This window comes from Triturus cristatus, chromosome 7, assembly GCF_964204655.1.
Source record: "Triturus cristatus chromosome 7, aTriCri1.1, whole genome shotgun sequence".
Classification (NCBI taxonomy): domain Eukaryota; kingdom Metazoa; phylum Chordata; class Amphibia; order Caudata; family Salamandridae; genus Triturus; species Triturus cristatus.
Window position 1 is genome coordinate 493,429,752 of NC_140590.1, and position 27,419 is coordinate 493,457,170.

Sequence of the window (27,419 nt, forward strand, 5' to 3'; positions counted from 1 at the left end):
TAGAGTCCAGGACGCACCAGAACCTAAACGTAGCAGCTGCCCACTACTTGCTGGGCAGCTGGGGACAAGCACAAGGCCTAAACGCTGCAGCTGGCACTAAGTGCTGCGCAGCTGTGGAAGGCAAATAGGGGCCTGGGCTCTCAAATGGCCCATGACACAATGTCACAACGTGGGAGCCCTCTAGGCTCTAGAAACAACATGTCCCCAAGTCCCCCTGGGACTTCTAAATATCAAATGGCCCCCTGAAACGTAGAGCGCACGGGCGCTTTAAACTAAGCATGTCCCCAAATAGCGTAGGAGCCTCGTGGGCTCAGAGAAAATAATGCCCCCGAAGTCGGAGCCATGCTAGGGCTCTAAACAATGTGTCACTGTTGGAGCCATCTGGCTCTTGGAATACTTGGCCCTCAAGTCCCCCTGGGACTTCTAAATATCGAATGGCCCCCAAAGCTGGAGCCCCTTAGGCTCATAGGATACTGTTGCCCAGCGTTGGAGCCACTTAGGCTCATAAACAATAATGCCCCCTTGTTGGCAGGGGCGCGTGATCATGTCCCGGTTTTGCCTCATAACCCGGACTGCCTGGGGGCCTCGTGGGTACCCTGAACAAAGGAGGCAGCCCCCCCCCTCTATATCACCGGGTCCGGTGACCTCGCCGTTCTGGATCTTCTCTGGGATCGGCGGCTTGCTCCGGTCACCTCTCTCCTTCACCGTCCGTGCGACGCGGGGCTCTCCCTCGAGCATGGGAACCCCGCGCCGTGAACTCATGCCGGCCTCTTCCGGCTTGGCTGCAGGCCCCGCCCACGTCACGGGCAGGCCTGCCTGACTTCCGGTTTTGCCGCAACTCGGGCCGCAGCGGTGATTTTCAACAGGCGAATCGCGGGGTAGGCACCCGCAACGTAGAATAAAGATGAAGCGGACATAAGCGGGGTGGGCTCCCGCATTGATCACGGCAAAGTCGCGGGGTGGGCACCCGCATGAATTACGAAGTCGAGACGAAGACGCAGGGTGGGCACCTGCATAGATTTAACAACATAAAGCGGAGTAGGCTCCCGCTATTAACGACCAAATAAGCGGGGTGGGCACCCGCGAAAGCACGCAACATGGGGAGAATCCCTAAGCTGGGGATTCCCTCTCTCCTGCTCTCAGCAGCGCGTCGCTGCACAGCCCCAGCTCCTCTCTCCGGGGGAATTGAGTTAAAGCGCTCCTAGTGCGCAGAAAAGGCTGCATGAAGTCTTTGGCCAAGTCACAGGGGAGAGAACGGTCCCAGATGTCCATAAAGAAATGGAGCAGCAAAGCTCCCAGCAAAGAAAAAGTCCTCCAGGGCATCCAGGGGCTGGGCAGGGCCCAGGGAGGCAAGCCTTCCCCTGGGCCCCAGCAGCAGCACGCCCCTGGTAGATTCGAGTTGGAACAAGAACATTTTGTAAGGGGACACAGCCCCTTTTTATACACCACATCCCTTTGTTCTGGGTTCAGGGTGAGGGGGAAAACCAGTCGCAGCTGGTTGGGGAGCACCCTTGATGTGCTCAGCCCCTCACTCTATTCATTGGCAGGGCTAGGGTCGTCAGTCGCACCGCAGGGGGCGGGGCCAGCATTGTGTGTGGAAAACCCTGTCCTATTCAGGACCCAGGTGTACTCCTCCCACCCATCTAGCTGTTGATCTCCCCATTCACCACTGGGTGACTCATCCTGACTCTGGGGAATCCCTAGCCCGTCACATGACACGACCAGCCAATCACGCGACAGACACACTGCACACAGAAGTGCCCACTTCTAGAAGTGGCACTTCCACACTAGGTACATGCACGCCGCACACATCATCGCGCAGCATTCACTCCCACGAGTCCGCACATACCAAACTCGGGCCTGCACACCCCACGCATCAGGAACTACGAGGGACACATACATTCCCCATGCATTCCTATGGGAGGGCAGGCCTATCTCACCACATGCACTCAGAGCACGCACGCACTTTACCCTGGGACACAGGGAAAGTGCGCAGAGACCAAACAATTACCACACCAAGTCATCAGTAAAAAGCAAAAAAAGTTCAGGGGTGAACCTGCCAGAAGGGCCAAGTCCAACACTGACGGAAAAGTATTATCACAGAGACCATCAATCGATTTGCCCCCGGAAGTAACCCCATATCTGGTGATTCTGACTGGGGTGCCAGAACTGAGGGAAGACGTAGAGGAGTCTGTAGGATCTTTGAAGAACAAGGTTCAACATTGGCTCAATTCAAGACGGCCCCTGCCTCCCAATAGGTCGAGTAAGATCCTTATGGTACGTAGAGTACCATGGATAGGGCAAGGTAAAAAAACGCTGAAGGGTGATTGTATATTGGTAAATTTCGATGACCGGGATACAGCTGACTATATTTGCTCATGGCCAAATCAGTTTAACAATGAAGATATTGCAACAATGCGGCTGTCCTTCTTTTATCCTCCTAGGAATCCCTTTGAACTAGACTTTGATAAGAGCAGGGGTGTGGCAGGTACTCAAGACAGAGCAGCCGACAGGTGGGTGCGGGGTCGGCAAACAACCAGGGACGCGTGCCCACTGGACAATTGGAGAGGAATACGGACCGATAACCGGTTTAGCTGCCTGGAATCGGTCGATTGACGCCTCTTATCCACCACCCCCGAGGGCGCCCTTAGTGGAGCTTCTAGTGAGGAAATTAAAAGAGGAATTAGTCCATTAACTGACACCATAGGGCCTTTAATTGAGAGAATAGCCCCTGAAACAGCAGTGAGCTATACTTTCCTTGGATCTACTACAGAAGATGTACCCCGTAGTGAGCTCGTAGGACCTACATATACCGTTCCCGAAAACTCTATGCCCACTCAATATCCGCGATTAAGCCAAGGAAAGACTACAGGAGTTAATCTCCTACAGTCTGACTTAACAGATGCCCACGAGAATCTATTGGTCATGGATCCGATAATAGTCCCCCAGTGTAGCAAACTAGCTTTGTTAACCTGGAACATCGCGGGCCTATCAAATAAAATAACGGATCCTAGTTTTAGAGACTTTATCGACAAGTATGATATTATCTGCTTGCAAGAGTCATGGGAAACTAAAGAGATCCATCTTGATGGGTACCGTACATTTACTACCCCTGCTGTACAGTCCAGGAGGGGCAGACCCTCGGGAGGACTCTGTACGTATATCTCTAATACGGTAACCATGACAATAAAGCTCTTGACAAATGGCGGTCACGTTTTTTACCAGATTTTTTCCCTCGTCACTGGAGGCAATCGACAAATTATCTTGGTGAATTTATATAACAATATTCCCAAGGGAGACCACAAGCATGCACTCGAGGATATAAATAATTTGATCTATTGTGGTACAGATAGAGGCCATAAAGATACGTGTATTATTTTTTCCGGTGATTTTAACTGCCACTTATGCCCACATAGCAGTAAGGATACATGCGGTCTGTTAAATCCTTTGGGCGAAAGTTGTACCCATTTCGAGCACTCAGCGTTAGGTAACTCACTAAATGTTTTAATTCATGATTGGAATTTGGGTTATGCAAACGAGCTTTGTAACCCACAAATCAGTTTTCAACCCACCTTCTTTGGGCACGGACTACACTCCACAATAGACTTCATACTAATCACTAACAGCTATCGTCACAATATCCTCATGTTTAATACAGAGGATGTTGCTATGAGTGATCATTTTCCCATCAGTTTAATCTTTGACATTGGACTGAGGAACGGAAAACTACCAAACACAGTGGAAAATCTCTATGGTCATTCTATTCAAATGGCGAGAAAAAATGGTTACGCAATTAAATGGAAAATGGTTGATTCAGTCAACTTCTTGCATAGCCTAATTTCCAACCAATATTCTAACATCATGATCTGTTTGGCAGATTCTCCAGATCCCAACTTGGTCATTAAAGCTTTCCATTCGATTGCGCTGCAAATATCTAACAATTTGACTGGAACGCCCAGTGAAGGACGAGGAAAAAAGCTTGAGGGCTGGTTTAACTCTGAATGCAGCAAAGCCCATGCAAATCTAAAACAGTGCTTAAAAACCACGCCTAAGAACTACTTAGATATTAGAGCAGCCAGATTAGTTTATAAACTTTCCATACGGAAGCGAAAACAAGAGATTAAGGAGAATGCCTGGACTGCCCTAATAAAGGCGTCCTGTTTGAGAGACAATACTGCATTCTGGAAAGCAGTTAATGCTCCTTTTTTTATAGATAGAAAAACTGATGTGATAGACCTGGCAATTGAACAATCTGCCTGGGTCGATCACTACACTGAACTGTATAAGAAGGATAACCTGTGTAGTCTATTAACTCCTACACAAAGTACATTGAAAAATAGCCTGTCCACCTTAACTACGGGTTTCCCTCTGGATATTTCGTTTTCTGTAACAGAAATGGAGTTAGCCCTAACTGAAAGTTCAAATAACAAAGCTCCGGGCCCGGATGGGATTCCCATAGATCTATTTAAGGAAAACATCTCTTTTTGGGCCCCGCTCCTGACCAACTTATTAAACAGCTATAATAAAAAGGGTTTCCCCTTGACTTGGCAGGAAGCAATAATAGTCCCCATTTTTAAAAAAGGTGACCGCAATGATCCAAAATGTTATAGGCCTATCTCGCTGCTGGATTCGTTGATGAAAGTAGCCGGAAGACTTATCCTAAATAGATTACAGGTATGGGCCAAAGACAGTGACATCCTTTCTAAATTTCAATACGGTTTTAAAGGAGGACTAGGTACAGTCGAACAAGGACTTAATCTAGCTATTATAACTGCAAAATATACGATAGCTAAGAAGGGCAACCTTTTTATGACCTTTGTCGACTTAACTTCAGCCTTTGACTGTTTAAGCCATGAACTTTTGTGGGACACTTTAATCTCATTAGGCATTGATATGAACATTCTGAATTTTATCAAAGAGTTATATCGTGGAGCAGGAGCTAAGGTCCGTTTTGGTAAAAATGGTGAATGCACAAACAAATTTCCTATCATGAAAGGTGTACGCCAGGGTTGCATCCTGGCTCCCTTTCTTTTTAACTTGTATATAAACGGTGTGGCTGAGTTTTTATTGAAGACGAAAGTAGATTATCCCCAGATAAACGGCGAGGCCGTTCCTATTTTATTATACGCTGATGATGCGGTTATCATGGCCAGAACTCAATTAGGGCTCCAAAAAGCGTTAATTAGCTTTTCAACTTTCATGTCATCCAGGGGCCTAAAAATTAATACTGGAAAAACTTTTACAATGAGTTGTTCATCAGCGTCCAAAGTTCCATGTAATACCTTTTTAAACCAGTCTAAGATAGAACTAATAGATTCATTTTCTTATTTAGGGATTTTATTTAACTACAGGGGTTCTTGGACACCAGCAGTCAACGTTAGAAATCTAGCTTTCGCACGCTCACTTGGAGCCTTGAAACAGTTTGCAAACAAATTAGGAGGTAGACCGGTCCGTATCTTAATGGACATCTACAAAGCTAAATGTGTTTCAATCGCTACATACGGGGCCGGCCTTTGGGGTATCGCAGACTGCCGGGTAATTCAAGTAAGGGAAAACATTTTCCTCCGGTATTTGCTAGCAGTCCCCAGGTCTATTTCCACGTATGTGTGCCATAATGAATTGAACATAACTTATATTTCTGATTTGATCAGAATTAGCCCCTTGTTACTGTGGTACAAGATCTGGACCTCATTAGCTACTACTCTAAATAGAACTGTCCTATCTGATTGTATTAACCTCGAAAGAAGTAAAAACATCCCATGGTTAGCATACATTAAGGCTTTTCTAACAAATATGGGCCTACCACATCATTTTAATAATCCAAGTTTATTATCCACGTTTTCAAGAAAGGATTTTAAAGATCGATGTCTTGCTTTCCTAGAAAACAGTCGGTGGACTAAAGAGAGCATGAAAAAATCTGTTTCACACCATCAGTTACTCCTTCAGGGCTTTGGTCTACAGTTTTATCTATCACCTGATTATACCTGTTATGATAGAATGTTACTGGCCCGTTTGAGAACTGATTGTTATTATAGGCTAATCACATTCCCTGAAACAAATAATTGGTCTCCCCATTTAATCAAATGTCCATGCGATGATATTTCTGAGCAATCATCTATTCATAGTCTTTTGTTCTGTAAATTCTATGCGTGGGGCAGAAAGAGACATTTGATACCTTTATTGAAAATTTGGGGTCTAAGGCAGTGTAGACCAGCCTTTGTAAAACTGCTTATGCTTGAAGATGAAATGACTGTTAAGGCTGTATCTAAATTTCTGAAATATGTAATCAGATGCAGATCTTCTATTTCCTAGTACCCCTTGATTTTATAAGTCTGTTTCATTAAGATGTAATTAATTGGATTTACTTGTACATTCTTTTTAACATGTGATTGTTGTTTCTTTTGTGCTTTTATGGTTTTTAATGAAATCGAATAAAGCTATCTTTGACTTGACTTGACTTGACTTAGGATTAAAGCACATATGGAGGGAGAGATACCCAAGCACTCATGCTTTTTCCTGTTATACACCTGTAGCGGATACGTATAGTAGAGAAACAGTGCACTTAAGCACATACAGCGGTGGTTTTTTTCTTGATAGAGTTCTGTTGAAATTATCAGATCCAGTCCACAAAAGTCAAATTCTTCAACATCGTTTTCACTTCAAAGATAAGTTTTCATACAGTATTGAAATTGAAATGAAATGAAATTTTAATTTGTAACGCACACTAATACCCGAGGATGTCTAGGCGCGGTGTATCTGAAACAGAAGCTTCCAGGAGGTGGAGCGGCTAATTGGTGAACTCAAGCTAATTATTAAGCCAGGGTTTTAGAAGTTTGACAAAAGCAAGAAGATTTTCCAAATCACCGCAACCGACACATGTTTCGTCCTCCTGGACTTTTTCCAGGCTACGGATATTGGTCTGAACTATTCCTAGAGTCCCTCCAAGAATAGTGTGTGGTAGAAATCATGGCAATGCCTTCTGTCTGAAGCCTCTGTCCGGACACAGCAGAGCAACGGGCTTATCAGGGTCTCGTCACACTTTACCCAGGACTTTCTGAAGCTTACACGAATTGGGGATCTTACTCGAAGGTTAGTCCATTATTGGGACAAACGTTTTCTCAGAGGCTTTAGACAGAAGGAATTGTCTCGATTTCTACCACACACCATTCTTGGAGGGACTCTAGGAATAGTTTGGATAAATATCCATAGCCTTGAAAAAGTATAAACTATGTTGAAGAATTTGACTATTGTGGACTGGATCTGATCATTTCAACAGAACTCTATCAAGAAAAGACCCACCCTTGTAAACTGGACTGTGTGCTTGAGTGCATTGTTTCTCTTTGGATATAGCTTTTGCACTTTGTTTCCAAGGTGCAGCTGATTTGCACCTAAGTGGCTCAGTGCGCAGCACAATAGCATCACCAAATGCTGAAACATTTGATACTGTGTTTTTCAATACATCCATGACTTTGGATGGATGTGCAGTCATTAGGGCTTTGTCACCGTTGTTGCAGCTGTATCAGGATATGTATAATAGACTGGATTACTTTTTTCTGACCCCAACCACTGCCAATTTGTCATGTGAGGTGACCTACCTGGCCAGGTAACTATCGGCCCACTCACCACTCTTGCTATCTCCATCTCGAGAGCGCCCACGGCCTGCGATCCCACAGTGGCACCTACGAGCTGAGGCACTCGAAGATCCCTCATTTCTTAATGTGGTACAGCCATCACAGGGGCATTACTTTCGCGAAATTGGGGGAGTTCCACGACTAGAGCCAATGATTGAGATACAATGAAGGTGGTACTTTGGGGAGTGTGTATGAACACATCGTACTGGGTGCCGAAACAGCTGATTGACGAGATAGATCGTGGTGAGGCTAAGCTATTGGAGATTGAAAAATCACTCCAAACACAACCTTCCAGATTAGAGGAGTTGCGTCTCCTGCGCTAGATGAATGGAGCAAATTAGAGAAGCACATTTACACAGCTCATAAGCATAGACTACATGCGGAAGGAGACAAGACGGGGGCCCTGCTGGCTATACTTGTGAGGAGGCTGACTTCCCAAGATCCCATTTTGGCAATGCAAGATTCAGGGGGTGGACCACTTACATTTCAGGCAGTCATAAATCAGGTAACACGACAACATCGTATCGACCTACACAGAAGGACAACATCTGCTCCTAACCAGACGGAATCCTTGGCAGACCTAGATCTGCCCTGCTTGAGTCTCGAGGACAGGACCATGCTCGAGGCTGATCTGACTAGAGAAGAAATGCTTGCGTCCCTAAATCACGAAAAGCCGGCTTAAACACCTGGTGGAGAGGGCCTACCCGCAGACATTTATCCTAAATCTGTGGATCTAATAGCAGACAAGCTGTTGAAGGTATACAACTAGGCCATACAAGTGGGAACCCTCACTGACACTATGCGAGAGTCAACGGTAGTGCTGGTACCCAAGCCAGGTAAACCATTTGACAAGGTGAAGTCTTACAGGCCTCTCTCGATGCTCAATGTAGATACTAAAATATTGAGCGGCCTAATAACCTCCCGAAGGCTTCCCTACCTGCCTCCGCTCATAAAAGGAAGACCAGTGTGGGTTTATACCTGAGAGAAATACAATGTTAAACCTCCATAGATTATTTAATGTTCTCCAGGCCCCTAAGGTGCAAAAGGACCTGTGTGTGCTTACGTTTCTAGATATAGAGCAAGCCTTTGACTCCGTAGCTTGGCGTACATATGGCAGGTAATGGGAACAATGGGGTTTTGACCCAAATTCATTGCATAGGTAATCTGGTGTACAATGCCCGATAGCCAGAGTTAGGACTGGCAACTGTGTCTCCGAGGCCTTTCCATTATGATGCGGCAGGGATTTTACGGTGGCGATGGAACTAATGGTGGTGCAACTGCGACAATGACTCATGGACTGGAGTATTAAAGCAGGGGGGACAATACATGTGGTATCGCTCTACGCTGACGATGCACTAGTGTACATGTGAGACCCGATGGTGGCACTGCCCATACTGCAGAAAGTTATGTCGGAGTTTGCAGCAGTTTCCGGCTTAGTGGTGAACCCCCGGATATCCCACCTTATGCCACTCGGAACGCTGGCAGATACAGATTTATCAATGCTCCCGCAACTACCAGTGCTGTGGTGCCGTGACGGGATCTGCTATTTGGGTATCAGAATAGCCACAGACAAACTGCGATTTCTGGATCTGAATATTCGGATGGTCATGATGGGCCTCCAAGCGTCGATCCAATTTTGGAAGGACCTCCCTCTGTCATTGATGGGTAGATCAGCCTTAGCCAAGATGGTGATATTACTCTGCGGCTTATATGTTGTGCAGAATTTTCTGTATGAAATCCCCTGTAGGTACTTCCAAGAGCTTGATTGCCTCCTTGTGGAACTACTATGGTCCACAAAACAGAAAAGAATTGTACTCATATGCTACAACAGTCCTGGGGGTATAGGACTTCCTAATCTAGAATATTATTATTTAGCAGCAAACCTCCAATATGCAATCCATTGGTTCGATGAGGGGGATAATTGGGAAAAAAGATTACTGAGCCCTCCAGAACTGCACCAAGGTCTGCTAGAGCTCCTAATGATAGGGGCGCGTATCCCGGACACTTACTCCGTTTTAATTAGACAGATGGGCCGCATATGGGAACAGGTGGTCATAACAGTGCTACACAGGGCCCCATACACCCGTAACATGCCGATATGGGCAATTATACCGTTTGCAGATATAGAACATAACATGTCAGTGAGTAAATGAAAAGTTGGTGGCTGCAAAGTATTGAGAGATCTGTATCTCGGGGGGCAATTTATAACTTGCGAAGTCGCAGCAGAATCATTTGCCCTTGGCGTAGCACATTATATACAATATAATAAGATGTCAGCTACTGCACGCAAACTCTGGCCTGGCTTCCAAGAGGAGTTAGCCCCTCCCAGACACTGACCAGACTACTGGACATGATGGGGGCGGAACACTTATCTCTTACCTATGCAGAGCAAAACAAGAGGACGTCCTGCCAATCACTCCAAAAGCCAAAACCAGATGGGAGAAAGGCTTGGAGTTAGATATTACCCTATGGGACTGGTAAAGGTCCACGAAGTAGTGCAGAACAGTACAAATGCCCAGTTTAAACTAATGCAGAATAATTATGTCCACCAATTATATCTTACTCCTAAGACCATTCATGCCATCTACACAGCCCAGCCTGATGAGTGCCCGAGATGTAAGGCCCCGGCGGCTGTTTTTTTCCACATGGTCTGGTAGTGCACCTACATCGAATCATACTGGAGGTAGGCTCTACAGACAATTAAACACGGTACGGGATGGAAGTTTGAGGGCACCCCACGCGAGGTGCTGCAGGGCCTGCGCCCGGCCGGAGTCAAAAGAAAGCTAAGCGTCAATTCCTGACCTTGAGATTGGTACTTGCCAAACTTTGCATCGCAATCAAATGGATGAACACAAACCCACCAGAACACGGGAAATGGCTCCGGGACATGTTGGAGTGGCGGACGTCAGAAGAGGTCAGAATGAAACACGTCATAAAAGACGTGAAGCTAGAGGACGACCTAAGGGCATGGGGACTAGGGTGACCAACCGTCCGTAAATTTCACGGACAGTCCGTAATTTCGGCCGTCTGTCCGTTGTCCGTGAAGGATTCTTTAACGGACGCCATTTGTCCGTAATTTTAACCGGGCACCCCTCGCACCACCCTAAAGCCGATGTTCCGTCATTTCCACCCACCTCCCTTCTTGACTCCAATGCTGTTGAGGTCGGGTGTAACAGACTCCGATGCAGTACCAAAGCTCAGATACCAGCAGCATTGGAGTGCGACAGCGGGATGCAACCCTCACACCTTCAGCCCTTGATGAGCTGTTAAGAGGTGCTTGAAGGTGTCTGAGAGGGAGGGGCTGCAGCTTCAGGAGCAGGGGCATCTATTCAGATGCAAACAGCCCTGAATGCCTCATGTATCTGCAATTTAGAGGGGCCTCACACATTCCCTTTCTGCCCAGGGCCCCAAACATCCTAGAACCGGCCCTGATTACACCGAGGCAGCACGGGGTTCTCTGCACAGAGCTTAATTACTGTCACTAAATTCTAAGAAAACCTCGGATCTTCAAACATGCAGTCTAGAATGTAATAAAATAAAGAAATGGTACAATCGCACCCACACTGATTAACAAAGTATGGAGGACAATCAGTTAAATCAGTTCTCTTGGAGTATCTCCTTTAAGTACTGTACATCACAGTGGGGGTGGGGGGGGGCAAAACTAACATTTTGGAAAGAGAACCTGTCTTCTCGTTGTCTTGTCCAGGAGGGGGTGAGGAGCCCTACCCCACCCTGGCAGAGACCAAGATGATAGAATACTGCATACCCACCCCTGTGCCCACCCTGGTGGGTCCTGTTCCCCCTCCTGTGATGGCTCCTATCCCCATCCCCCCCCCGTGATGGCTCCTCTCCTCTCTGTGGTGCATACTGTCTCCGCCCTGGGTGGATTCTGTCCCAGTCCTGGAATGGCTCCAGCAGCGAGGGTGAAGTTCTTGATGGGCCTCTTCTCGAGGGCTCAGCTCAAAATTAATAGGAAAAGGTGGGCGAGTGTGTAAGTGAAGGGATGGGTGGATGGCTGGATGAATTAGTGAAAGGGTGAATGGATGAATGAAAGATTGAATAGATGGATAATGAGAGAGGATGAGTGGATTGATGAGTGGAAGGATGGATGAGAGAAAATATAAATAGCTGGGTAGAAGGGTAGTTGGATGGGTAAAAGGGTGGATGAATGAGTGCCAGGATGGATGAGTGAAAAGGTGGATGATGAGTGAGTGGATGGATGAGTGACATGATGGCTGGATTGATGAATTGATAAGTGCAAGGGTGAATGGATGGAAGGATGACTGAAAGGGTGGCTGTAAGGATGGATGAGTGAGTGAAAGGGAGGGTTTATGGACAAAAGGATGAATAGAGGAGTGAAAGGATAGATGGATGAGAGAAAGGACGGATGAGTGATAGGGTCAATGGATGAATTCATGAGTAGATGGATGGGTGGATGGATGGCTGGATGGAAGGAAGGATGGCTAAGTGAAAGGGTCGATGGAGAGAGAAAGGGAGGATGGATGGATGACTGAAAGGGTGGATGGGTGGAAGGAATAGTGACCGGGTGGATGGATGAGTAATTAATGGATGGCTGGATGGGTGAAAGGGTAAATGGGTGGATGGATGAGTGAATGGCTGGATGGGTAGAATAGTGGATGGATAAGTGTACAAATGGATAGGGTGAAAGGATGGATGGATGAGTGAAAGGATGGATGAGTGAAATGATAGATAGATAGGATACATGATGGATAGGTTTGCAAATGGTTGAATATGTTTGGATATGGCTGGGCTTACTTATATACTATTGCGCGACCTCCTTTGATGTGTCTGTAAAACGTATCTATTGTCCTGAAGTTTTGTCCTGAATTTTGACCTCCTGTCCTGAATTTGTGTCCTGAATTTTGACCCTTTGTCCTGAATTTTTACACTCACCGTCCTGAATTTGCACCAAGGCCAGTTGGTCACCCTAATGGGGACAGATCAGCTTAATTTGTGCCGGGGCTTTCCGGTGCTTAGCATCGGCACTTACTTATCAGGGCCGGGTCTACACATGGCGGCTTCTGCATGTCACATCTGCATGACTGCTTTGTTGCGCAAAGTGTTGTTATTGTCTCCAAATTCAGTCCCGGTGAAGTATTGCGGCTGTGGGAGCTGCTGCCTAAGCCAAATTCATGTAATACGATGGAGGTCACGGCCCTTGGTTCAGTGTTCCTGGTGGGCGGGAGTAGGAACACTGAATTGGGCAGGAATCTAGATGTATTTAGTTTTGCAGGGCTGTGTGCTGCAAGCAGCCTGCGCAGATTGTTTTCCATAGTGTCACGTGACGACCTGACACTCCCCCGCGGCCGCACCCCACCCACGAGTCATAGTCAGCCCAACGGCGTTGAGAAGCAGAGGCATATCCAGTGAATAAGGCAGTGCCACGAGCCCCCACCACGAGTAATCCGTAAGTATACAATTGCCATACCAAAGCTGTTTTAATATTTTTTAGCTTGGTGGCGTGACGCCGGTCACCGTGGTGGTAGCTCGTCGGCTTCAGAGTCCATGTTGCACTACTGCAGTGCCTATCCTGGCCTAGTAGAGGCCCGTGACTGTCGATCATACACATTATAATATCCAAATGATCTTGTGGAAGGCCCCCAAACACTTTGATCACTCGCGCCGGTAAAAGAAAGAGTTCTGCCGTTACGGGAGCCCGCCCTTCAAAGTGGCGCCATTAGGATTGTGCCGACCGTTGTGTATTACACCAAGCTCATAGGAGGTGGTCCGTAGGAGGATTTACTACTGCTGCGGAGGATGACACAGAACGGGTCAAGAAAGAAACCCTTTAACTTTGCAGTGTCTCTCCTTACCCGAAGAAATTATTTCAATTTTACAGTAAGCTCTTTTATTTAGGGGGATCGGTGCTGTGGAGGTCTCTCTGGCTGGCACAGATGGCAGCCGGGTGAACAGCACGCAAAAATGATGTGCCACTACCGGCCAGTCAGGTAGAATAAAGCACTTCTAAACGAAAACAGGTGCTGCTTGGCAGGCTCCAGCGACGTCTTTTCAGGCACACTCTAACTGCCGCCAGGCCTGCTGTTGGAACTTGTGCCCTCTTGGCCCCCGTGCCCAGCCAACCGAAGAGTTCAGGCCCAAGACTGAGCCTGGCAGTTTATTTCTTCACACACAGGACAAATTGTATTTCTGTTGTAACTGCGATAAATTATCAGTCAATCTGCAGCACAGAATAGCTGTAACCAGATAGGAACAGGGGTCTGTCCTTCTTTGCTCAGTAGTGGCTAGTTACTTCTATGTTATAGTGCTACGAGGACCCAGCATGCGACTGTAGGTACATGAATTTTCACATTGTGTTAAAATTGTATTACACACAGTATATGCTAGCCTACCACAACATTTACGGACATAGTTCATTATAAAGCAAGTGTAAACTTTCATTTCAGGGGTTTTGCTCCAGTTGCAGGATATTATTAGAACTTGTGGATAAGTTCTGATATTTATCTCTTTCCGTGCACCTCATTACATAGTTTTTACTCAACAGAAAGTGTCACTCGAAATGTCACACAGTTAGCAGTTAAATGTCATTCACAAGTCCACCAATACCTTCCATTTCTAGTGCTTCGCACCAGTTTTAAAATCATCTTAGACTTTCTCGTTGCTCAAATGGGTGTAATTTCTAATTATATATATATATATATATATGTTTCCCTCGTCTTCATTGCTTGCGAAAAAGTGTCACTCACAGTCGGTGAAATGTCACTCATAATTACACTAAAATTATGCAAATGTCCCACATAGCCATCTGAAACCTTGGCAACTATGCAAATAGCAGATTCTACACATGGTTTTAAGCAGTATCAAGGCCAAATAGGCTTGACGTTGGTTTGATTGATACTTTGAGAGGTCAGCGAGTCCATGGGTAAGTCCTGGTTCCCAAACAGGCACAGTAGAAGTGTGATTTCATTTTGCATAGGCTCCCGTAGTATGTGTAAACTTAATTTAGGGCCGAGGAGCAGTTAACTTAAGGCCCTGCCAAGGGCTGGAATAAGGTCCTGCCAAGGGCTGGAATCTGGATAATTTAGTTCCGTGTGTGGCACGCAGCGTGTGCAGATTTGTTTTCAGATTGCCACGTCCTGCAATGATTTTAATTGTCTACATAGCCACTGACTAGACCTTACAGTTAAATATAATCAATTCGCAGCGGGATGGTGAAGAGAACGTTCTCTTTACAAGACGAGCACAAAGCCATTTTATGAACATAAGACATTTGCAGCGACGTGAAAACACATCCAGTCCTATTAATAAGGTCTCTTTTCATACTTGACTCCACTCATAAAGCCGCAGGAAGGTCGTACAATCTGAGAAGATAACTTTGAGAATTACAAGTGTAAAGACATGTCAGCACCCGGAGGGGCACAAATTTGAGGCATGATGGGTGTCGCAGCCTTTTGTGATCCTGCAGTTTAACAAGTTTAATATTTTCATGTTAAAGTAATACCTGTTATTAACGTGATTTGAAGCCAAATGGTAAATACTATGACAATGTCATAAAGTACTGGTATTTCCTGCTGAGGCACTCCCTCCTCTAGGAATACACCACATGAAGATACCTTTAATGCAATTACAGTTGGAAAGTGGTCTCTCTTTGTCTTTCTCTGTCTCCCACACTTTGTTCACTAACTTTTTCTGCCCCTCCCTCTCTTTCCCTGTCCCTCTGACTCTGTTTTCGCTCTCTATTGCTTCTTGTTTTTTCCCTCTCTTTCTTTATATCCTTTTGTCTCTTACATGCTCCATCTTGATGCTTCCTTATATTTTTCGTTTTCCGTCGAAGCCTTTACCTCTCTCTTTTATTACATGATTGTCATTCTCAGAACACCACAGTGTGACAGCATTTTGAGTAATCAAGCACTGACTTATATTTCGTTTTGATGTGAAAGACGATGTTGATGGAAATGGTGTAGCCCTCCCACGAGCCTGATAGTTTTTTCTGCAAGACATTATATTGAAAGCATGGCAACGTGTTTTTGTCCAAACTGGTACGCATTATGTCACTTTATAAAAAAAAAAGATTTTTAATCTGAAGTTTGTATACATCATCCCAGAGGAAGGATATCCATAAAAAATTGCTGTGGCTTTCTCTTCCTAGCTAGATAGATAGATAGTTGTTTCTCAACCTACAGCTATGAGTTTATTCTCATGTTCATGTTAGAACGTGAAAACCTTTATCTCGGTTTTCTTACAATATCAAAATCCTTGCAAATCATTTTGAAACAAAAGGTACTTGTGGGTTATTGTAGGGAGTGCAAAAACGGGTGCTAACAGTATATTTTGTACTACCTTTGCATAAGAACCCAAGAGCCGAGCACAGCCTGGGCTTACTCTGGTTTTGCACTTGCCTTTACCATCAACTATTGCTTTTTTAAAAGACTGTACTAGAGAAGAATTTTTGCCCATAGCTTTTGTAAATGCACGCTTTTAAACGCAGTGTTGTACTAGCATATCAGGCATTGCCAAATCTCAGTGTGCCTGACAAGCCTGTCCAACTCTTTTTAAATATAGAACACCCATTAGAGGCAACTTTCAAACTCACAAATCTGAAGATATTTAATCGTATGCAGGTAAGTACGCCCTCACGCATTCTTTTTTATGGTATCATCCAAGTGAGCTTCAGAAACAGTTTTGAAAAACTCAGACATCACTATTTCATTGTTCATTACTTTCAGTAAAATTACGTTTATTGTTGCATTTGCTTATGAGGAAGGCTCCCTTGCTGAAATTCAGATCGGTTACATCTAACTTTTAACAGTGCGAGTTGCGGATGTGGGTGAAGCCAATAGACTAAGTGGGTGGAGCCGGTGGAGGAAGTGGGTGGAGCCGGAGAAAAGTAGGTGTGGCCTCCGACAAACATTTGAGCACCTGGACTTCATATTTTACAAATTAAGCACTGGGACAGATGTATGCAGACGTACATGCGGGGGTGGGCACATCGGGCTCACAGAACACAGACAACTGATATACCACATGACACGCACGTTGTCAAGCACTGAATGCTGGAAGTGACAGCAGGACATATTGGCGATCCGCAGAAATAAACATGTACCCTAATCAGGAAATACTATGTATCTGACCTGCCGTAATGCTTTGCTTAAATCAAACTGTTATCGTCCAAGTTTTTGTTTATGTCTGAGTATTGTCTAAGGGGTATTGGGGTGGACGATGGGGGTTGGCTAGACGATTCGAGTTGGCACATCCTAGAGGATGAATAAGAGCATGTAAGATATGCGATAATAAGATGTAACCAACCATTAACGATGGAAAATTAAAAAAAATGTAAAATATAGGTACTGATTTTATCAGTGTTGATATTTATGTTTGATTGTTTTGCTGATATCCGCACAAAAAAGTTGCTTCTTCCAAAGTCACTCAACAATATATATTAATGGCACTTCTTGTGATGTAATTTCATGTGATATCACGTTGTATACAAAGGAGAGGGACCTCACACATTCCCTTTCAGCCCAGGGCCCCTGCAGTCTAGAACCGCCTCTGCAAAAAGGGACAATTCGTGGACATGTCCAATAGACGTGTATGAGCGTACCCTCTTGTCTGCACATTCTCCAGCAGGCCTCGCTCCTGGAATTGTCTGTGATAAGTAATCTGCTATGGATCTAGTACCATCCGTACAGCAAGGATCACATTTAAATAACACAAAAGTTGCTTTACAACACTGCACTACCCCTAAAGAACAAATTAGCCGCTATGCCCCACACGACGGGGGGTGGGGGGAACGGGGGCGCTGAAGCCCTTTTAGCCCAATGGGCGTTGCGCGACTGATATAGGAAGAACACGAGACATGAAATATGGAATATACAGACCTTTTTCTGGAAACAAAAGCTCATCGTTCACATCTCTACAAACAACTAAAACACGTTTATTCTAGGTCTCCTGGTTTTCTTGCATGACACAATCAGCTTGAATCGCTTACACATACTACATTTTCAACTCAAACCAGATTATTCGATTTTCTTTTAACATAGCTGATTTAAAAACTCAGATATTCTGGTTACCCAGTTTGAAATGCACATCCAAAACACAATGGGACTAAAACAGATACATCATCATTACATTTGCAAAACAAATGTTTAATTTAAAAAATCCTGTTTCGCTCTAGATAAAGACAAACGTTTAAAGCGAATTAAGCAGTGGTTTGCCTTCGACAGTACGGGTATATGTTCATTTTTTAAGATCAGGCAGCTAAGAGACTGAGGACAACGCCTGACTCACCTGTTCTTTTCAAGAACTTCGTCCACTGATGTTTCTAGGAAAAACGAAACCTGCGATACGAGTGCCACGACGTCACTGCCAGGAAACAAACCTATCGCGCAACTGAATAGAGAGAATTAACTTCATGAGTGCCAAGTGACAAGATTTATCAACAATAATTAAGCTTTATGAGGTAACACTTAGAACTTCGAGTCATGAGGGGCACGCCAGCTTGTGGCACCCATGCTTCCGACCAATGCGTGATTATGTCATTGAAAGTTTGAATGTGTAATCTTCCTGATTTACAGATGTATGTTATTTTTTCTACTACCGGTTCACTGTGTCGTCAGAACGTGCCTGCAATCAGAAAATGATGTCACTACACTCTTGTAATAAGCTATTAGCAGCAACTGGAGAGGTAGTGGTGCTGAGTCATCATTCTATTCACTGCAGCCCTAGAGCTCTCCTTACCCACCACTCTGCATGCTGGCCTGCGTCGGGGCCAAGCCCGGTCAATAGCTGCCCTCACAAGGCTCCAGCTGGTACTGGTAGTGGAAGATACCTTTAGATTAGCCTGTGCAAACGTTACCACCTCTGGACTTTCATTGGCAAGTGATCAGCTGCTGTCCAGCACTTGTTACCATATGGTGCCCACCTCCCTTGCCGATAGTTCCTTTGCCGCCAGTCACTGTTGCTGCCACCTGCCATGCCCCCTGGTATGCCCTTTGTAGAGGTGATGTAATGGAAGTAATGTTATTACAACTATGGGCGACCCATATACCCTTGTGGGCTTGGGTAAGTTAAAAAGATAGCGCTGCCTATAAGGGATTTATTCTAAAAAATGTTTTAAAGAATTCCCTGTATCTTCCGTCACGTGATCCCTTGTGCCACCTCAGAACATTTGAAATACAACTTTCACGATTAATGCTGTAAATACATTTCAGTAACCAGGTGTGGTGAAACGTAGTTTGATTTATATTCAAAACATGCAAAAAAAAGTACAAAAAACAGCGGTTCCTATCCAACAGTTCTCACATAAATTGATAACAGAAATCAGAAATACATCGAAAATGGAGATATACTAGACACTGTCAGTCCTCATTTCCTGATGGATTCTGGGTATTGCTAGTATCGTCTCCAACTTTGAATCACTATTGTTCTGGGTACCAGCGGGACTCGTCTACCACAACTGCCTTCTGTTAGGTGTGTGTGTGAACAGAGATGGGGGGGGGGCTCTGTGGGTTACATATGGTAGGTTGAATGGAACTGACAAGTTTGCATGTTGTGCATGAACTTATTCATGCTTTGACCTTCCTTCTTCGGCTCTCATTTTGTCCAAATTAAGAAGGACTATGTCTCTGCAGCTCGTTAGTCTTTGCACAGACTTCCCAGACACAATATTTCCTTAAAGACACTATGCTTGGTATAAAAGAGCCTTAATCAACAAGCCCAAGTTACCGACCTCCCAAAAAATCCATCAACAGATCTCGCAGTGGCAACTTTGTAGCTCAATCCAACTCAAACTGTTGGTTTCCTGCAATAACCTTATTACTTAAAGCAGTCACATCTTTTTTACCCAGGATCTGCTTCTATGGAATGCCCAACCAGCAGACATTAGGCTCACAAGCAATCATGCAAGCTACAGAAAAAACAGAAATCTTATCAATTTGACAGGCATTGTGCCACTTACTTCTCCTGATAAACCCGGTTATACCACTTTGTTTCTATTTCTGTTCCTTTTTGCTATTACTTGGACACATCTAAAGGTAAAGATTTGCTTTCTGAGATATTCGAGGTATATCATAAGGTTCCGGATTATTTTAAGAACGAGACCCTTATGTGCTTGGAGTATAAAAGATTTAAAATCAAAATGGGTATGTACACCTATTCTGTTTATGTATTTTTTCCTCTGATAGAAGAATTTCCTTTCTTGCTCACAATTTCTTTTCTTTGTGCACTTGCTTGTGTGTTCCCTCAACCAAGAAAGCCAGTGTAGTTGAAGCTGAGCACAATATTTGGTTGTGCGATGTCCCAAGGTGTACTAGAATTGTGTGCCTGTCCATTTATCATAACCTAAAATCTCTTTTTATGTATGAAGCACTTAGTCAAGGTTTTACATTAAAAAAAAAAAGTTACTTAACTTAAGTAAAAAATATTTATGGTGGATAGATTTTCTTACCATAGATTCCTCATCTAATGAATATCCCTCCAGGCAACCGAGTCATCCAGAAAAATGTCACCGACCACAGTCCTCCAGTGCCGTCAGGTGGCACCATGTGACTTTAGCCATGACTTCTCCTGGCGGACCTGGTGCCACTGGAATATACTAGGAGCCAACCAGTATGGTGGTGGCAGATTGCGGTACTTCCTCATGACATCTCTATCGATGCATGAGTAGAGGAACCACAAGAGCATTTGTGACAGCGACAAAAATAGCGCATACTACTTTTACATACCATCATATCTTACTAATGATCCCAGTAACTAATGAACAGGGAATTGAGTGCAGTGAGGCATCTGCAGGAATATTATTATCTACTACAAATGATGCAAGTAAGAAAGAACGACCACATGGCCACCAAGCATAGCTCAGTCACCAACTGCCCCATGAGAGAGCAGTGGACGTAGCCATAACCCTAGTGAAGTGGACACAAATGCCCTTCAAAGGATCTTCCTCGGCTAAAACATAGAAGATCGCGATACAAAGGATGACTTATTGAGAAAGGCTGTTTGGTCACTGTCTTGCACTTTTTAGCTTCGGCAAAGCACACAAAGACATGATAATTCACTATGTCCCATTAAAAACAATCAATTAGATACTTTAGCCCCCTTGAAAATATGTCCTACCATCCCTAAACGCCAGCAGGCCCCATGGTACTCGACCCCCCTACGGCTAGAAAAGAGCTCATGTAGAAAACTCGAACGCCGTTGGCGTCATTCCCAACACCCCGGGGACAAAGAAAAATTTAAGACGGCTCTTAGCCACTACCATTGCAATTTTAAAAATGCAAGGAAAACCCATATCAGTGCCTCTCTAGAACAAGCTGGAACCTCCCAGAAATGCCTCTACCAGATTTTAAAAACCTTCACAAACCCCTTGGCTTGCGACACGACCTTCGTACCGTCACAAACCCTGTGCGATAACATTGCTGAACATTTCACCCAAAAAATTGACACAATTTACAATAAAATCACCTTTTTCTTGTACTAAATCAGCACTTAAGCTCCCCGTAACACTCTGGCTACTAGCTTGCTAGATCATTTTCCTCTTCTCACTGAACAAGATACCGAAACACACCTAAAAGGTGCTAAATCGAGATCCCCGCTTGATTTAATACCGGCGAAACTGCCTTCCGCCTTGGCCAAACAGCTTGCCAACCCCTTATGCAATATTCTCAACAGCTCCTTGAGGGATGGAGCTCTCCCCTCATATTGGAAAGCAGCACAAATACTTCCAATCAAAAAGAACCTCAAAATCGCGCCTGATGATGTCACTAACTATCGACCTATCTCGCTCCTTCCCCTCCACAGCAAAATCCACTAACAGTCTGGACCCTTCTCAATCTGGTTTTCGCCCCAGACACAGCACTGAGTCCACCCTGGTGGCAGTCACAGACGACATCAGAATGCTGTTGGATAAGGGTCTGGCAGTGCTTTTGGTGCTGCTTGACCTTTCTGCACCATTCAACACCATATCCCATGATATTTTACTCAATCGACTGGTAGACATAGGTATCACAGGGAATGCCCTGAAATGGATTATCAACTTCCTATCTGATAGATCACAGACAGTCAACCTAGGCCCTTTTCACTCCAAGACAACCAAGGTTACCAAGGGAGTACCCCAGGGCTCTTGCTTGAGCCCTACCTTATTTAATGTCTATGTTGCGCCCCTGGCTAGACTGCTGAGAAAACTGGGGTTCATTCCTATATCTTACGCCGATGACACCCAGCTACTCCTTTCATTTGATAAATCCTGCCCGAACATTCAAGACATCTTCAGCACAGGTATGAAATCCATATCTGAATGGATGAAATTGAACTTTCTTCAACTTAACGCCACCAAATCCGAAATAATGCTATTTGGTGACGCTACCATGTTGTGGTCGCCCAGTTGGTGGCCTGAGGAACTAGGTCCCACCCCTTGTCCGAAACTAGTGGTTAAAAACCTTGGAGTTAGACTTGACCAAAAACTCTCTCTTAGAGACCATGTCTCCTCCACTATTGGAGCTTGTTTCCATGACTTTAGCTTGCTCAGAAGAGTCTTCCCTTTTCTACCTATGTCCTCTAGGAAAACACTGGTACAAGCACTCATTTTAAGCCGCTTAGATTACTGCAACGCGCTGATGATCTCAGCCAATGATAAGGACATACACAGATTACAGGTTATCCAAAACACAGCTGCCCGTTTAGCTGACAATGCCCCCCCAGAACAGCCTCCCTCCCCTTGTTGCTGAAATTACATTGGCTTCCCATCCGTAAAAGGATCCACTTTAAGATATGCTGCCTGGCATTCAAAGCCATAAACAGTTTAGGCCCAAGCTATCTTAATGCCAAATTCGTCAACTATGTTCCTCCTAGAGCCCTCCGCTCAGGAGACACAGCACTCATCACGGTCCCTCGCGTCAAAAAGGCTCGTCAGGGCGGGAAGGCCTTCTACCATCTTGCCCCGCGCCTATGGAATGATCTTCCTCTCCGCATGCGACAATGCACTGATTACTTGGCTTTCAGAAAAATGCTGAAGACCTCTCTTTTCTAATTTCCCATTCACCTCGTCCTCTTGTGTGGCTCCAGTGCTGAGATAAACTCATGGGGTGATTCGTGCGCTATATAAATAAAATAAAATAAAAAATAAAATGTAGTAGGATGCAGCATTTCTATGGTTCAGCCTATGCAGCCACGCTCCTCTTTGGTGGTGAGAGGAGAAAGAAAGAACGTTGGAGGGGTAATGGACTGGATCACATGAAAGGCAGATAGTAGAAAAGATAGGCAGGAGTGAAGAACCAAGTTATCTGGTTAAAAAAACATGAAAGGTGGGCAAATCAAGAATGCTTAGTCTGAACAGGCCGAAGTTATTGCCACCAATAGTAATGTTTGATTTGTGGAATGTCACTTTTTTGAGTCTTTGGTTCATAGCAACCAACTCACCTACAAAAATATGTCATACAGCATTGGCAGGGAACTCTGAACCTCATGACAAGCCCAGCTTACACCACCTTATTAGTCATCTAAATGTTGAGGACATAACTTTTTACATAGCACCTGAGTACTGATCATGACTGGTGATGGGTTTCATTAACATAAACGCATATAGAACAAGTTACTTACCTTCGGTAACGATGTATCTGTAAGAAACATTAGTTAGTTAGATTCCTCACCTTAGAATATCCCCAGGCGTCAGACTGGATCCGAAAGATTTTTCGTCAGCAATACCCCTTGCGCGTCGCTAGGCGTCGTCTGCGGCTCCGCGTCCGTCGTCGGCGTCGTGCGCCGGAATGACGTCGTCGGAGTACTTAGACGCCGCCCTCGCGCGCTGACGTCAGTTCTTGTACATAGCTTTCCGCGCCAGGAACGCAGAGCCATGCAAAGACCGACACTGGTGCCAAAAAGAAAATCTAGGGGCCTGAAAAGGATAACCTGAACCCTAGATGTCAGTTCGCAGAACGGGGAGGATGGGTGGGTCAGTGAGGAATCTAACTAACTAATGTTTCTTACAGATACATCGTTACCGAAGGTAAGTAACTTGTTCATCTGAAAGAAACACGTTAGTTAGATTCCTCACCTTAGAATAGATACCCAAGCAATACCATCCCCGGTGGTGGGTCTGCGAACCAAGATCACACCAGAAAGTCCTGGAGGACAGAACGGCCAAAGAAGCCATCCCTCCGGACTTGGCTGTCAAGGCAATAATGCCTGGCAAACGTGTGTAGCGAAGCCCACGTTGCCGCCTGACAGATGTCCTGCAAAGGGACACCTCGTCCCAAAGCAGTAGTAGCCGCCGTGGCCCGAGTAGAATGGGCGCGCAGCCCAACAGGAGGGTCCTTTTTTGCCAAGGAGTAACAAATTTTGATGCACAAAACGACCCACCGAGAGATGGTCCGTTTGTGCACAGCTTTCCCCTTCTTAGCACCCACGTATCCAACGAAAAGTTGGTCGTCCACCCGGAACTGCTTTGTGCGGTCCAGATAAAAGGAGAGCGCACGTTTTGGGTCCAGACGGTGGAGCCTCTCTTCCTCTTTGGAAGGATGCGGAGACGGAAAGAAGGTGGGCAAGGTGACAGACTGCCCAAGATGAAAGGGGGTCACCACTTTCGGAAGAAAGGAGGGACGAGGCCGAAGGACAACCTTGTCCGGATGAACAGAGAGAAAAGGAGGCTTTGAAGATAAAGCCTGGAGCTCACTCACCCGTCTAGCCGAGGTGATGGCTACCAGAAAAGCAGTCTTAAGCGTCAGCAGACGAAGAGGACAATTATGAAGAGGCTCAAAGGGAGAGCACATTAGAAATGTGAGAACAAGATTCAAGTCCCACTGAGGCATTACAAAAGGGACAGGAGGGCACGTGTGAGTAATGCCTTTTAGAAAGCGTGTAACGACAGGGGACTTGAAAAGAGAAGGCTGATCAGGAAGCCGCAAGAAGGCAGAGATGGCAGCAAGATAACCTTTCAAGGTGCCCAGGGCAGAGCCCTGCCGGGCCAAAGAAAAAAGAAAGAGGAGAACCTCAGAAAGAGGGGCGGAAAGGGGATCCACAGCCTTTGCTGTGCACCATGCCACAAATTTGTTCCACCGGCAGGCGTATACCGTCTTTGTGGAGGGACGCCTGGCTGCCAGAATGATATCACAGACTTCAGGAGGCAAGTCAAATGGCATCAACTGCCGCCGCTCAATCTCCACGCATGGAGGTGGAGGCTGGACAGGTTCGGGTGTAGGACCATCCCCTGCTGCTGCGACAGAAGATCCTCCCGAAGGGGCAGACGTATCGGAGGATCGGTCAACATACTGAGTAGCTCGGGATACCAGTACCTTCGTGCCCAATCCGGAGCCACCAAGATGACTTGGGCCCGGTCGTGCCTGATCTTCTTCAGCACTCTGGGCAGAAGTGGTATAGGCGGAAAGGCGTACAACAGACCGCAACTCCACTCGTGACGAAAAGCGTCGCCGAGCGAGTGCCGCCTTGGAAATTCCAACGCGCAGAACTGCTGACATTGCGCGTTCTCTTCGGTGGCGAATAGATCTAACCAAGGCTCTCCCCACTGCTGAAAGAGACCTTGCGCCACTTCGGAGTTCAGACGCCATTCGTGATCCATCATGCACCGGCGGCTGAGTTCGTCTGCTCTGGTGTTCAGAGAGCCCGCCAGATGTTGAACCACTAGGGTGACGCCCTGGTGTTCCAGCCACGTCCAGAGGCGCAGAGCCTCCTGACAAAGGGTCCACGACCCCACCCCGCCCTGTTTGTTGCAATACCACATGGCGGTGGTGTTGTCCGTGAACACCTGCACGACACTTCCCCTGACAGAGGGAAGGAAGGCTTTCAGTGCAAGTCGGATCGCTCTCAACTCCAACAGGTTGATGTGGAGACGAGACTCCGCGGGAGACCAGAGGCCTCTGATCTCCGCCTCTCCCATATGGCCACCCCATCCCAGGAGGGATGCATCCGTCACTACGACATGCTCCAGTTGGGGAAGGGAGAGGCTCTTGCCCTTGACCCAATCGCGGTCTGTGAGCCACCACTGCAACTGCTGTGCAGTGCCCTCCGAGATCAAGACATGGTCGGACAGGTTGCCGTGATGCTGGGCCCACTGAAACTTCAGGTCCCACTGCAGAGCCCGCATGCGCCGCCTGGCGTGATGCACTAGTAGGATGCAGGAGTCCATCAGCCCCAGAAGCCGCAACACTAGCCTGACCGAAACCCAGGATAGAGGCCGAAAGATGGGAATCAGGGCCTGTATATCCCGGACCCGCTGTTCCGGCGGATAGACCCGGAACTGCGCCGAATCGAGAACCGCTCCGATGAAGAGGAGCTTCTGAGAGGGGCTCAGGTGTGACTTCGGCACGTTGATGGAAAATCCCAGCAAATGCAGGAGATCCGCCGTAGTCTGGAGGTGGTAGACGACTGTCTGGGGCGAGCCCGCCTTCAACAACCAGTCGTCGAGATAGGGGAAGACTGGAACCCCTGATCTGCGCAGATGAGCTGCGACCACCGCCATCACTTTCGTGAACACCCGAGGGGCACTGGTGAGGCCGAAGGGGAGCACGGTAAACTGAAAGTGCTCTTGGCCCACCGTGAACCGCAGGTAACGCCGGTGGGCCGGCAGGACGGGGATGTGGAAATATGCGCCCTGCAAGTCCAACGCTACCATCCAGTCTCCAGGGTCTAGGGCAGCTAGAACCTGAGCCAAAGTTAACATCTTGAACCTTTCCTTCCGGAGGAAGGCATTGACGTTCCGGAGGTCCAAGATAGGGCGTAGGCCCCCTTTGCCCTTCTTGGGAACCAGAAAGTAGTGGGAATAACAACCACGACCTACTTCTGGGCTCGGAACGCGCTCGACGGCCCCCTTGGCCAAGAGGGCCGAAACTTCCTCGTGGAGAAGATTCAAATGATCCCCCGAGATACGGTGGTGCTGCGGTGGCATGGCTGGAGGGGTCGTCTCGAAGGGGAGGGAGTAGCCCCTTCGGACGATTTGCAGCACCCACCTGTCCGATGTGATGGACCGCCAGTGGAGCAGGTGATGGCGAACCCTGCCGCCCACTGGCGATGAATGGGCCTGAAAGCTCGGACTAGGAAGGCTTTGAGGCGGATGCTGCCGAGGTGGATGTGGGCTGACCTCGTCGTCCTCCAGAACCGCCTCGGCGGAAACCACGTCCGCGACCGCGCGCAGGTTGGTTCTGCGGCTGGTGGCTAGGCGTACGTGAGGAGGCACCCCTTCCTTGGCCACGAAAGGGGCGAAAAGCGGAAGTTTGCGACCGCGGGGCCGAGAGGCCCAAGGACTTGGCCGTAGCCCGGGAGTCCTTAAAGCGATTCAGCGCACTGTCCGCTTTCTCGCCGAAAAGGCGAGTGCCATCAAAGGGCATGTCCATGAGGGTGCTCTAGACATCGCCCGAAAAGGACGTGGACCGCAGCCAGGCGTGACGTCTAAGCGCCACTGAGGTAGAAATCGCCCTACCCAGCGAGTCCGTAGTGTCAAGCCCACATCGGATAGCATGTCGCGCAGCATCCCTCCCATCGGCCAGAGCCTGGGTAAGTCGTGTCTGGACCTCCTCCGGACACAGGGGCAGCACGTCCTCCACCGTATCCCACAGAGAGTGGGAATAACGGTCCAAGAGGCAGGCGGTGTTCAAAGACCGCAGGCCCAAACTAAGGGAGGAGAACAGCTTTTTGCCAAACTGTTCCAGCCTCTTGGAATCCCGGTCCGGCGGAGCGGTCGGGAAGGAGGATTGGGAGGTAGAGGCCTGGATAACCAGACTCTCGGGGTAGGGTGTTGGGACAGAAAACTGGGGTCGCCCGGAGCAGGGCGGTGGCGCCTGGCGACGTTCCTGTCCACAGGAG

General features: G+C 46.7%; 1 protein-coding gene across 7 annotated transcripts in view; it reads right to left on the reverse strand.

Moving 5' to 3' along the window:
- The window catches only part of HEXD (hexosaminidase D), a 167,312-nt gene that overhangs the window by 14,633 nt on the left and 125,260 nt on the right, over positions 1-27,419 (reverse strand). For all 7 annotated transcript variants that reach the window (XM_085616862.1, XM_085616858.1, XM_085616861.1 and 4 more), the window contains one exon: positions 17,898-17,999. In XM_085616862.1, coding sequence (XP_085472988.1) covers positions 17,898-17,999 — 102 coding nt within the window. The remainder of the gene's footprint in view (positions 1-17,897; positions 18,000-27,419) is intronic.